Source organism: Sturnus vulgaris, chromosome 3 (genome assembly GCF_052056855.1).
Source record: "Sturnus vulgaris isolate bStuVul1 chromosome 3, bStuVul1.hap1, whole genome shotgun sequence".
NCBI lineage: Eukaryota > Metazoa > Chordata > Aves > Passeriformes > Sturnidae > Sturnus > Sturnus vulgaris.
In genome coordinates this window covers 91,030,712-91,045,289 of record NC_142245.1, presented here as the reverse complement: position 1 = coordinate 91,045,289, position 14,578 = coordinate 91,030,712, and the positions used below count along the sequence as shown (strand labels likewise).

Below are 14,578 nucleotides of genomic sequence, written 5' to 3'. Positions count from 1 at the left end.
AGGTAATTGAAAGGGCTTTCTTTCAAGTCACCTTTTTTTATCTTCTGTGAAAGGATAATCTTTTGCTGGGCTCTTATCACTTCCATTCTAGTAGAACTGTGCTAATGACCACACAAGGAGGAAATCTACATTCCCCCTCTGGAGTTAACATGAAGAAAATCTTAGAATTCAAAAGAGCCTGACCTGCTATGCTAGCACTGAACAAATTAACAGCGTACCACAAGCTCATAAATAGTACTCTCTGGAGTCTTAAATGCCAACTTTTTTTCTCTAATAAGCAGTTTTATCAGAACTTTAAACCTGAAAAGTTTAATTCCAACTAATAGTCTTTGAGACGTTTATTTAGAAATGCTTTTGCATCACTCAGTAGATTTAATAGAAAACTGTAAAAGTGTTTGGAATATAAAATATTACAATACCAGAGTAATAGAATTCTATATTTCTCTTTTCTCCTCCTAGAATATATAATTGTTTTCTCATACAGAGTCTTTCGATTTCAAATCCAGGACTGATACTAAATGTTCTCAAAAGTCACAGTGTTTCCCGTGCCAAATCAGAATAAGGCACTACTAATGGTCCCATCCAGAAATTCCTATGAAGAACAAATTTTCCCTCAATGTGACTTTATTACTTTTATTACTGCAGCAAAAACTCAAACTAAAGTGTCTTTGGTATTGATATATCAATTACTTGCCTGTGTCTCTGCAATTATAGTGATCTGGATAAGGTAATAAACTTTAAAGAATCAGATTGCTCCTACTCATTAACTCAGCAAATGAAGCGAAAATTAGTTGGGGATACCTAGAGAAAACCAGAACTTATTCTTGAGAACACACAGAAGAATAGAGAAAATGTATCTGGATGAATACTAATGATTTAGCCCACATAACAGCATGTTACTACAGAAATTAAAAGTATTTGTCGGGGAAAAAGACAACTTCTTCCACAATTGATACAGATACAGGGTAAAAACCTGACCCCTGAGAAGGCAGCAGGAGTTCTGGGATCAGGCTTCCCCCATTAGCTTATGTCATTCACTCAAACTTCTCATCACATTTTGTGACATTTTTAATCTTAAAATTATATTTTATTTTGTGCAATCACACTTAAAATGAAAAACAGCTGCAAATTTTGGCTGAATTTTAAAAAGTATTTCTATTTAAAATATAGCCCACAACACATAATAAAAACCTAAGGCATTGTGTCTAAATAGCCTGAAATGTAACAGTGAATACATTCAGGCAGAATAGAGATGATTGGCTTTAGTTTTACAGAGGCTGTTTAGGTTTAGTGATTTCAGTCTAGTCCCCAGTGATCAGTTTTCTACTCGAGAAATGCTACCACAGTCAAGAATTTCAGCAGAGGCTGAATGTCTAAGAAGCTCCACATCTCCTGGGACCCTTAGGGAAGTAAAGGTGGAACAAATCATCTCTCTGTTCCTTGAAACTCAGAACAGTTCTTGCTCGGATCAAAGAATCATTTTGGAGTGATAGGCCATCCTTATAATGCTGTTTTACCTCCAGCCTCATTCTAGAAACCTGCTTTTGTATCGCACTGCCACTTGAGCATTCCCTAATGTGGGAAGATCCCTCAGAGTTTACTTAAATTAGTGGCTAGCTGCCACCAAATCATGAACAAAGACTTGGCATGTTGGATAGTAGTTTTGTATACCTTTTGTAAACAAGTATACTTTTGTTTTGAGAAAATATCCAGGTAGGAATCCATAGTGAGGCTCCATGTGAAGTCAGCCTGTGGGTCATGCTGTACATGCTTCCTTAGACCAAATAGAAAACTTCTACCCCAAAGACTGGAACTTCCACAAACTCCCAGGGCATTAAACACATCCACTTCAGTAGCCATGCTGCCATAGAGACAGAAAAACGCCTGAGACTATAGCAGAATCCTTAGTCTGCAGCTTGGAACCCTGAACCCTGGGCATTCCTTGCCTGAAAGCATAGCAGGACTGTGTTTGGGACTGCAGAGTCCTGTCAGACACCTATGTTTCCTGTTCAAAGCAAAGAAGGGTGGAGGAGCAGTTTTGCTGTGGAATGTCACTAGTAAGGACTGTGGGACATTAACAGATTCATCGAATCAAAGAAAGGTTTGGGTTGGAAGGGACTTCAAAGATCAGCAAGTCCCACCCCCCTGCCATGGGCAGAGACACCTTACACTAGGACCTGTGGCTCAAAGCCCCGTCCAGCCTGGCCTTGAAAGCTTCCAGGAATGTGGCATTCACAACTTATATGGGCAACATGTTCCAGCTCCTCCCCATCTTCACAGTTCTCTCACTCTCTCATGCTGTAGTTGCAGCTTCTAAAAATTTTGCATCTAAAACCTCATGTACATATGTAGAACAAACCTGAGGTTACAAACTCAAGAAAATCACAAGTCCAGGCCCAAAAGCAAAAGGTGTGGCTTTGTTGGGAAAAATGTAAAAATTTCTAGGAGCTTGTCTTGGGGTCTCTTCTGTCTGGAGGCAGCAAAGAGCTTGTGGAAAAATTTTCTTGTTTCTAATTTGAATAGTGAGGAACTTGTGCTCCTATTCCACTAAGGCAGTTGCCTATAATATCTCTACATGTAAGTAGAAACTGTCAAAATCAACAACAGGAGAGAAACAGTCTACATCTGACACTTCTGTAGTTACACTGGTGAAATCAAATGCATGGCACATCATTGCCCGTTCCTCCTTTCACCATCATGCTTCCATTAGAGCACATGGGGCTCTGTATAACTGTAAAGGCAAATAGAAAGCATTTATATATTTCTTTTTATTCATTAAAATAACTCAAAAGCATTGTTTAATGCCTTCACAGAGGCAGTTGTAATTTGATCAAGACAGATCTGTGATTTTGATCAGAGTGGTCAACAGTTTTGCTTTCTGTAAAATAGAATACAAACCACCTACTGTGAAAATATTCAAAAGCTTAAAAAGAAAACATCAAAAATATTAGAACAACTAACTTTTCCCATTAGTTAATAAAAAAATCTGAGTTCTCAGGTGAAAAGCTTTCATCACCTTAGCCTTGACCTGTACTCTTTAAAAAGATGTGTTTTGTTCCTGCTTCATTCCTTCCTCCAAGAAGTTTCTTTTAGAACCTATGTCAAAAGAATCTTTGAAAGCTGAAGATAGAGGTAAAAAAAAAAAAAAACCACTTTATTTTCTTCCTCCCCAAATTTACTAAGAAAAATGAACGGTATTCTAAAAGGATGAGTGCTTTCCCTCCTGTTGATTCCATTGGTATAAAATGAATTCCTGTTTATAGCCTGTATATAAATATTTTGTAACTTGATGTTCAGAGATCTGACCTGGAGGGTTACAAGCTCAAGGTTTTGTGGGCAGAAAAGAGATTTTAATTGTGGCCCAGCCTTCAGGCTAACTTGTGATGGGACTTTTATTTCCTCCAGAATACTCTGCAAGTTTAAGCTGACATTTTCTTTGGTGTTGCTAAAGAAAAAGTTGGGATAGAAATCAGTTCCAAGAAGAAAGAGAGTTTTTGTTTATCTTAAAACAGAACTTATTTTTCCCCACTTTTCTGAGAAAAGACATAAATTAATTTAATTTCAATCCCCATATTTTGGGTCTATGTAGCTTTTTCAGAAGCATCTTGATACTAGTTTTCAATCATAGTTTTCAGATATTTAGCTACTTTGCTTGGTGAAATCTGCAGATTTACTGAGATCTTGTAGAGTCTTGGAAACATGTCATACACATGGCTCTGCAAACTCAAATTCAGGGATTTGCTCACGTGCAACATCATATGTGGCACTTAGGGACATGGTTTAATGGTGGATTTGGCAATGTTAGGTTTATGGCTGGACTCAGAGATATTTTACAACCTAGATGATTCTGTGATTTGTTTTACTTTTCAGTTAGGCAGCAGCATGTGTTAAGTATGCACATGTCATCTTGAAGTTAATGCATGAGTTTATCTTTTAGTTACTTTCAGCAGAATTGTCAAATACATGCAAAAAAAGTCATGCTTTTTCAAAAGTAATCAAAGTTACACAATCTTTCTGCCTCTAAGGAGCTAAGTGAATCTTGGCTTGTAGTACCTCAGTGTCAGCAAATCGTGCATTTCCCAAATCCAGACACTTAGACTGTGCATGGGACTGCCATTTGCTCACTGAGAACATGTACCCTCACCTGCTATTGCATGGGCAGATTATTTGGTGAATTTGGACATAAATCTGGAATAAATTACACTTAAGTTTTATTCTTGTTCAGTGTCTGCTGTTGTTGCCTAAGAATTAATACTGCACAATCCACAGTGGTGGCAGCAACGATGCCTTGTCAGGTGTGCGCTGTGATCAATTATTGCCTCCCAGTTTGAGACAAGCAAATGGGATGGTATTGAACATGTGAGGAGTCCATGGCAGGAGGGTACCTGTTGGGATACTCCTTGATGATCTGATATATGCTAATCTGAATGGTTTCATTCTCAAAGCGGCTGTTGCTCCGATCTTTGTATATCCGGAATTCAGCGGCTGTCACTGCCTCCCCGTGAGGGATCTGAGTAAGGTCAAAGCGGAATTCTTTGTAGTGCCTTCGGTGGTGGGAGAAGTCCTTGTCCCTTTCAACTGTGAGAAAAAGAATTGAATGTAAATTAAAGATGTGAAACAAATGCCCATTTCCCATGATTAATGGAGCATTCCCTCTGCTTGGGGGTTAACAAACATGACAATATAAAACTGTGCAAATAATAAAACCACAAGCCCAGACATACTTCCAGTTAAAGGAAATTCCACCAGCCCAGTATCTTCAGTTCAAAAGGAAAAAAACCTCCATGGCTTTTATATAAATTCCAGAAGCTGGAGTGGAAAGAATAGCAAAAAAAGCTGAAAGGGGGCATGTTGTAAAGTAACTAGAAATATGGACAAACTAAAAGCTGTGAAAGGATTTAGGACTTCAGTTAGCCATAAGCACAGCAATAGCAATGTCAGAACTACAGATGACTTTGGAAAACACCAATTGCTTCTAATAACCAGGCTGATGAGAGGAATGCAGCTCATTTCCGTTTAACATAATAAAAGTGGTACTAAAGTGCACTGTAACAACTATATAGTTAAGAAGCAGTTAAGTCATATAAATTAACACAAGTTGTACTCTAATGGCATGCATGTCGTCTTTCCAGTGGTGAGAAGAAGGAACTGTGGGTCAGGGCCAAGTGGTTCTGGCACCAGAGCAGCATAGGATGTGCAATTCTGGCTTGAGAAGTCCCCTCAAACCTGTTCTTGGTGGGCAGGTGCAGCTCCCACTGCTTCTGATGCTGACACAATTTAAAATAAAAAAAGAAAACCTCATGATTGCTTAATTGAGGTTTCTACAGAATTTTAAGAGGAACAAACCAGAGGATTTTAATTTACAACTGGTTTGGATCTATTTCCGTTGTTCACTGCAGTTCTGATTCTGAGTTAAGAGCAACTTTTGCAATGGAATGTATGTTTTGATGTGACAACGGAAACTACAGGCCATAGTACTGGCTGATGATCACCTTATGGGATTAATACTTCAGATTTTAAGGATGTGGAAAGGAAAATGATCCATGGTTTCCACTTCCACTGAGTACAACGTATCATTGACCTATGAATAAACTGTGCTCTGTGGGAAGAGAGAATTTCTCTCTTCTGGAAAATTCTACCTGCCTCGTGATATATATGTGCTTTATTTTGCTGATGGTGGACAAAGTCTAAAACTCAGAGTTGGGATTTGGTTTGGATAACCAACTAAACCTTTTCGGGTGCACTCAGCTTCCCTATACACTCTCTCCTATCACCCCAGCTCTTTCATTGCATTTTAGTCCTCAGATATGAGGGAGGAACAACGTCAGTTCTGAAAAAGCACACATTTGGATTACTAAATGCTACATGTATAAATAATGTGTATTTTATCACAATATTTATACTTACATGCTCATATATACATGCCTCTCAAACAATTTTTTCTACATACATAATATGTGTTTGCATGTATATACATATAATTATATAATTTTATATATAAAATTGTATATCTGTATTATTATAATGTATATGTTGTCTTACAAAACAGAAATGCAAGAAAAGGTAAAAAAATAATTTTGGGCTTGCCATATAAGGGTATAGTTATGGGCATATTAAAGTGAGAGATACTGAACAAAAAGTATTTAACACAATTTTCAGAGCAGTAGTTACTAGCTAAGTCACCTGTGGTCATGTAACTAGTCCTTTACAGTGTACTTCCTGTCACCTTTTCAAAACTGCAAACTCTCCTTGCTTTCATTAGGATTTTTTTGTTTGTTTGTTTTTTTACATACAAACCAGTGTTGCCTTAAGAACCACCAGAAATAAAATATATAGGCTATAAGAACACTTTATCTTCAGTGAAAATGAACTTTCTCCTGGCTGACAAAAGGAAAATTGTCTGCTAACTGTGAGGTTTACTTGGCTCAAGTGCATATTTAGCTTACATGGGTTTGCCATCGAACGCCATGTAGAAAAAGTGAAGCAGAAAAGCAGCAGAAGCATGTAAACTGGCTGCTCTGTACCTGAAGATGAATGGGCTGCTACTGAAGAGAAACAGGATACAGTCTATTTAGCAGCTCCACTGCCCGGTTCTAAACTGTGAGATATACACAGAGATCTGACTTAAGGCTTGGGAGTTGTTTGCTTTTTTTTTTAAATACCCATGTAAAGTCTTTCATTTCAGAGGAACTTGGCAGAGATTAGCATATGCAAAAGCACTGAGCCGGGAGGGTTTTTATAGTACAAAGAGTCTGCTGCAAGCTTCTGAGGTTATAACTGAGCATTTCAAATCTGTCATGGAACAGATATGTCAATAACCCTCAAATGAGAACTATATTTAAAACAGACTTAGGGTAGCACAAACCTTCCTGCTGTCTCTGGATAGTACACTTTCAAAAAGTATTTACCAGCATGCATGAGTAACTAAGTACTACTCACTGTGAATAAATATTGAATAATTAGACACCGAATAAAAGGTTTAAATGCCACTGCTCCTGGAATTATTTGTTTTCATTTGGGTTTGCAGCTTCCTTTTGTCTAGTTTCTATCAAGTACTTTCTAATTAGTAACATCAGTTTAGAAACAGTAGTTGTTTCTCTCTATGTTATAGTTTGGACAGAAACCTCCACAATACCCCTAATAGTATCACTGGGGATCTCTCAGGGTCACTCACAACTGCTGAAAGAATGTTGATAGACACTTTCTGGTGGGCCTCAAATTAATTGTTACAACTCACACAGATAGTACTTATCTGTGTTTTCACGTATATGCCCAAGGAAGATGCAGCACTGTCATCTGAAAGGGACACAAGTTCAAAATTTCTTTGGTTCAAGACAGCATTTACAGGCAGGCCAGGACTTCAGAGCAGCAAGTCTGTAGAAGTGAAAGGTTGTAGGAAACAGGCACTGAACAACACTGCATACACACCCCAAATCCAAGGAGGTCCCATTCCCTGCAATGAATCCAGAATTTCTATCTACAAATTTATACCAGCCAATGTATAAAGCAAAAAAAATTGCATACAAATGTAGAAAACATAAAATCTTGCATTATATAGCAGACTGCAAAAAGCAGTGATGGTGATGTTGCAACAATCAAGTTTAAAAAGTAAAATATTATTTAATGATATTGAATATTTTATTACTGAAAATAATACACAAATCTTGATCTCTTCTGCGTTTAATAAATGCCTTGTCAGGCAAGACTGTGAATGCTCAGTAGGATATCTGTCAGGTCCTTTGTCCTGCTGAAATGGCTTGAAGTGCAGGGAGGCACCATTTCTCAAATATTTTTATTTCACAGGGTAAAGCTTTTCAAGACTGGCAGCCTGAAAAACACAGGTTAAGATTTTCAAGTATTCAATCCTTTCAGAATGTTCTCATGTCATTCCAGCCCTGCTCAGTACATCTGCCAAAATGCATTTCTGTGGGACAAATCACAGCATCTAAAAACCAGTTGACTAGAAAATCGGTATTTTTTTAATCATTGGAGGAATATAATTTTTCTAAGTAAAAAAATAAGGGTCAGGGCTAATTACAAAAAAATCTTCCTTTGCTCTCATTGGTCAGGATTCTTCACATTGACTTTTAAAAACAGTATTTGTATACCACCTGAAATTAATATATGCAGCACTACAGTTACATCAGACAAATCATGGCTCAGGGGAATATCACAAACACCTGTGTGTAAGATGGGAAAGAATGATATTTTCCACTCATGTGGCAAACTGATGAAACATTCACACTGTATTAACACTAAATCTAACTCTAAGAAGAAAAAAGTCAAATTTACAGGAAAAAGGTATTTTGGAAAAGAGGTCTTCTCTCACACCAAAAGAAAATATCATGCACTGATTTTTACTAAGAAAACCATTTATTTTATGGGGGAAAAAAACCCCAAAACTAAAAAACACCCAAAGCACTTATATGGATGTATAACAAGTAATCAGTATTTTAGAAATTCAGCTATAAAGATCTGATTATGTTGACTGAGCTCAAAAAAATATGAAAACTGCTAGCAATCAGTTTAGGTCATAGTGCATGAGGGACTATCTGATGTGCTCTTTCATTAGTGATTAGTTCCACACTGATATGTACTTCACTTTTCCTGAAGATGCAGCTGTGACACATAGGCAAAGTGAAAGCTGCTTTGGCAAATGGGTAACAAACCAAAGATATGCTGAAAGACATGTTATAATAAGCTGATTTTACAATATAGGATCCCAGGATTCCAGCTGGATTCACAAACAGTGAAGCTTCACTAATCAAATTAATGTCACTTTTTAACTATTAAATATATGTGCCAAGGCAAAATGGAGGGTCCTACAGACCTGTGTAACTATAAAGGGTCATTTATGCTAATCTCATTGAATTTCACTGTTTGACTCGAAATTCTTTGTATAAGTACTAAGTAAACCAGTCAGTTTTAATCACTCCAAGGTGATAAAGTTTACAGTAAGCTGATACACTACAAACGACACTCATTTACATCGTGAATATAATGAAATGATAGTTTATCTACAGTGAGCACTTGTGGTTATCTGACCAAAACAGGTCAAAGGTTCCAGGCATTTTCTCCTGAAATTACTCAGTGCTGCCTCTAATGACTGATAATTGAAAGCAGAGACTGGAAATATCAAATGTGGTAGGTGACAGATAAGCAACAGATTAATGCAAGTACTCTGTTACAGGACACTGAAAGGTCAGAGGCCCTAGGAATTAGCTATTGTGCTACTGTGAAAAGACAGACATCAAATAGCTGTTTACCTCATTCTTGCTCTTCTCTCCCTCATTCAAACTCCAGTATAATCGATGAGACTGTTTAGAGTGGCTCACCTTTTATAAATTAAGGCAACAAATGTTTAGTAGGGTGTGTGCAAAGGTGAAAAGTGGTTCTAGAGAAGCATACAGAAGCATACATGTTCTAGAGAAGGGTTAAAATAACCCCGCCAAAATAAAAGAAGCTATGCTGGGTGGAAATATTTGAATGAAGTGTATCTGAGAGAAATTAAGGACATTGACCAGAATGTCATTCTCAGTTGAAGAGAGAACAGACTACAGATTCTAAAATATGTATTGTGATATTTTTAAGCTTTGCAACTTTTTTTGCTTGTAGGAAATTAACATCAACTTCAGAAAATCACTTTATATGGGCAGGCATACCTTTCCTCTTTTCACCCTGGAAGTCTTTAAAATGTAAAATCTAGTTAATATTGAAGTAAGTGGCAGCCATTTTATTCTGCTCATTAGCCTTTGAATGAGAATTACAGTCTTCTAGAAAAAGGTTTTAAATCAGGTGGACTTTTAAAGTCCGAGAATGAAGAAAAATAACTTCCCAAAGTGATGATTAAAAAAAAAAAACAACAGCACACTATGATTTTACTTCTCTGAGCACTACTACTTTACTAGGTTTATCTGTTTTTTAGAATGGTAAGTTTCCTGATTGAATTCAGGGAATCCATTTTGAGTTGGACATTGAAATTGCAGAAAATAGTCACCTGTCCTTAGAGCATTGTTTTGGACACCAGAGATGGCTGCCTGATACAGTCAGTGGGGAGACAATTCTGTTTGTTAAGGGTCAACTGTCTTGTACCAGCCAGTAAACAGAACAAAGGAGTTTATTTACATTTCCCCTTTAGTCCACTTCAGCACCAGAAAATCAGACTGAGATAGTCCTTACTCAGTCAAAGGACAGTTTAATCCTTATCAGCTGATTTCAATGACTGTATCCTAACTTGCCAGGATGCCAGTAGCCCAGCAATGGGAGATCCTGAGCCATTCCACAGAAGAAATGCAGGGGTTAAGGGCCGAAATGAGAATGAAATAAGTTTTTGCTCCCACATCTGACTTTTTAAAATTATTTGACATCAGACAGTTACCATTTACATTGCCATAATCATTCAGCTGAGTGCTGTAACTACAAAACTTCAGAGTTACACACCCCATTACATGTCTTCCATTTAGGATGAAGTATCTGTCACCTCAGAACCATGGTGGGACAGTTTGCACAACTGAAGTGCTGCTAAAGATGGCTATAAACTCTTGAGAAGGGATAGGCAAGGAAGGAGTGACAGTGGGGTAGCCCCCTATATTAGGGAATGTTTTGATTGCCTAGAAATTAATTATGGTGACAACTGGGTTAAGTGTTGATAGGTTAGAACCAGAGGGAAGGCAAATGGCAGATACCCTGGTAGGAGTCTGTTACAGACCCTCCAGCCAGGATGGAGAGGCAAATGAAATGTTCCACGAGCAGCTGGGAGAAGTCTCCCAGTCTCCAGCCCTTGTTCTCGTGGGGAACTTCAGCTTACCAGATGTCTGCTGGAAATTCAACACAGCAGAGAGAAAACAGTCCAGGAGCTTCCTGGAATGTGTGGAAGCAAACTCCCTGACACAGCTGGTGAGGGATTCAGCTAGGGAAGGTGTCCCACTGGATATGCTGCTGGTGAACAGAGAATGACTGGTGGCTGATGTGATAGTTGGAAGACTCTTGGGCACAGCAATCACAAAAATATGGAGTTTTAATGGAGTTTTTAATTCTTGAAGAAGTAAGGTAGAGGGTCAGCAGAACTGCTCCTTTGGACTTCCTGAGGGCAGACTTTGGCCTGTTCAGCAGGCTGGTTGACAGAGTCCCTTGAGAGGCAGACCTGAAGGGCAAGGGGGTCCAGGAAGGATGGACATCCTTCAGGAGAGAAATCTCAAAGACCAGGAGCAGGCTGTCCCCATGTGCCAAAAGACCAGCCAGTGGGGAAGAGGAGCAGCCTGCCTGGACAAAGAGCTTTGGCTGGAAATCAGAAAAAAAAAAAGGGAGTCTATGCACTTTGGAAGAAGGGGCAGGAAATCAGAAGGAATACAAGGATGTCATGAGGTTATGCAGAGAGAAAATTAGAAGGGTCAAAGCCCAAGTATAATGTAATCTGGGCACTGCCTTAAAACACAATAAAAATGTTACTGTAAATACATCAGCAACAAATGAAGTGCTAAGGAGAATCTCCATTCTATTGGATGTGGGGAAAAACAGTGGCAGAGGATGAGGAAAAGGCTGTAGTACTTAATGTCTTCTTTGTGTCACACTTTAATAGAGCTGGGCCAGTTGCTCTCTGAGTGCCAGCTCCCTGGGGTTGAAGACAGGTACAGGGAGCAGAATGAAGCCCTCAAAGTGCTGGACTTGTCAGTGAATGTTTAAAACTTGGAGTCAATGGTCTTAAAGGCCTTTCCCAATATAAATGATTCTATGATTCTGTGATATCTTACATAAAAAATGTAGGCAGAGGTTGAAAATAGAAGTCCCCAAAATTACATTCCACACATACCCTATCTTAGACATGAAAGTCATTGTCAGAAATTTAATCTACGTTCAGATACCCTTCCAACTGGAGCAAAGCTATTTCCTTTATCAGTAGGGATTTTGCTTAATTAGAAAGGGCAAGTCTGGAGAATTTCTTTTTTTCATTGCAACAGTTCTGTTTCTTAAAAACTGATTTATTGCAGTACTTTTCATCTGAGTTTCTCTGCATGTATTATTATTATATTGGTTGTATTTAGAATAATTATGTATTTACAGATGTGGTTTTGAAATAATGATGTAGATTACTTTCACATTAAATATACTTTCTTTTCAAAACACAGAGAATACAGTTTGCTCAGTCATATGCAGAAGCTAGATATACTGCTGTAAATTTAGAGTTATTTCACTAAATTATTTATTTTCAGGTCAGCTACTGACATCAATGAGCAACATTTTCCTTTTTTCTTTACCAAAATTAGAGGCAATTTGAAAATTGCTTGATGAAATTCTGTGCAGTTAGTGACAGTTTTTATAAATGAAATGTTATTTATCAAAGCCAAATTTTTAGTGGTAGAACATCCTTTCTATAATCGAACAGACTTACTGAACTGTATGAATTGCACAGTAATTCAAACCCAAATAAAGTCAATGAAAAAAGCCTTCAACGATGGCCACAGAATCTAGATTAAGAAGGAAAAGAGAAAGCATAACAAAAAAGTCAAGCCAACAAAAAAACCCATTGCCTGTCTCTTTTTCGAAGAAAATATTTAACATGTTGGTTTTCTTTCTTTAACCTTCAAAGAAATGCATTTCAATATCCCATATTTATAAAAACAGTTAGAATATATTAATGTATTTTAACCAGGCACTTAGCATTGCATCTTCTGAGAGTGCTGTTCTATTATTAAAATGTTCACTTCTCCATTTTGTTATTGTAGTTAATAAGATCTCATAGATCCTTGCCAATTAACAAAACACACATTTTAAAAACTCCAAATAGTGTAATGACTAAAATTTCAAATTTTAAGGTGGAATTTCAAATTATGTGATTTCTACTTTCTAATCCCCTCAAAATGTTTTCACTTTAGTAAGTGATAGACAATACTCAGGTAAATAACTAAAGTTATACACCCATGCTAGAATAGTAGTGAATATGTAAAAGGATAAGTTTGGGGGTTTCTTTCCTATGAATTATTTTAAGAATTAGAACTCAGTTATTAGTTAAAATCTTCCATCATTCACCATGAGAAGGAAAGAGTTTCCAGAAACCTGTAACAGTGCCTGCCAGAAACATTTAGAAGCAGATACCTAAAGAAATGCCTCAATCAGAAGCATAACTGGGCTTGGCTTTCTCACACATAATCTCCCAGGTCATCTGGACACTGTGAGATTACCCATGATACCTTCTTGTTACTTTAAATTAAAATATGGAGTGAAATAGAAGTTTTAATGAAATTGCTGGTCTTCATTCAATAGCCAATGTTTTGTTATAAATTTCATTTCTAAACATGTGTTATTCATTCAATTTACTCTTCTTCCAAGTCAAATGCACTTGCTTAACAAGTTAAAACAAGTGCTGCACTGCAGCTGGTCCAAAAATAATTAGATGCAGGAAGGCTTTCAGTTGTTGATACAAAATAAGTGGGAAAGCAACACCCTGCTTTTCTCATGCTGCCTTGAACCCGGCCAATACAAGAGGAGAAGTAACCAGACAAAGAGATTGAGTTTTAGAAGTGAACAGAACTTTGAGAGTCTACGTTTGGGTATTATCACAATCCTAACATAAAAGATAGTTGGCAACGTGGTTGCTCTAAGTCTCCTTTTTCTGATAGTTTTGACAGTATAATGCACTGTGTCTTTCAACCTCACGAATGCAAATCTTCCACTCCAGTTGCTCAGCTGTAGTACAAAGTACAACAAAAGATACAACTGCACATATGTGCTATTTAATCTTCAATAAGTAAGGACCCTGGTTCTTCTTTATTGTTTTAAGACACACAGTATTACAAAGGCACTCCAATCACAAATGCATACATTAATCTAAACCTACTAGATTTCTGATTGTGTTCAGTTCCATGAGTGATAAATAAATCTTTACTTGGAAAAATATAACTCATCAAAGATCCCTCTATTATGTAGTTCAGAGCTAATGCATAGATAAATCAGCTAGTCATTACACTACCAAGCTTCAGGTTGGTAATTTCATCTGCTCTTTTCAATGATGTCTATTTTGCCTCACCTTTGGCAAAGCCAGTAAATTTTGATACCATCTGTCAATAGACTTCCATTTTTTATCACATTTATTTTTTTTTTCTATAATCACAGATCATCACAAAGAAAACTAACAATTATTGCCAGGTTTCTGACTGTGTGTGAAAGTCAGAATGTCAGATCAACACAACCTCAAGGTTAACAAATGACAGAAAAAAAGATCCCTCTTGGGTTCAACTGCAACTGGATAGAAACAAAAGTTATACCTCTGGGATCCAATGGTCAGAAAATAGGTGTAAGTTATAACTGTTTTGACACTGTAAAAGTATACAGATGGAACATAACTTCTGAGGAGGGCGAAAGGGCATATATCATCATAGGGCAAGTGGCAGGGGAGGAAAAGCTAAACATTAAAGTGCACTCTATCTTCTCACATCTCCTTAGTTTCTGCTTCTGTTAACCCTCTGCTCACTTCCAGCCAGAGGTGGCAAGTCTCTCTACCACTTACCATTCACACATGCTGTCTAACAAACTCCATCTATTTCCTGCTGTGGAATTTGTTGGAAATGCTTCCATGGAAGTT

The 14,578-nt window shown here is 37.5% G+C and overlaps 1 protein-coding gene across 2 annotated transcripts in view; it reads right to left on the bottom strand.

The window, feature by feature from the left end:
- BMP5 (bone morphogenetic protein 5) overlaps positions 1–14,578 on the bottom strand; it is a 57,531-nt gene that overhangs the window by 28,050 nt on the left and 14,903 nt on the right. For both annotated transcript variants that reach the window (XM_014869475.2, XM_014869477.2), the window contains one exon: positions 4,386–4,578. In XM_014869475.2, the coding sequence (XP_014724961.1) occupies positions 4,386–4,578 (193 nt within the window). The remainder of the gene's footprint in view (positions 1–4,385; positions 4,579–14,578) is intronic.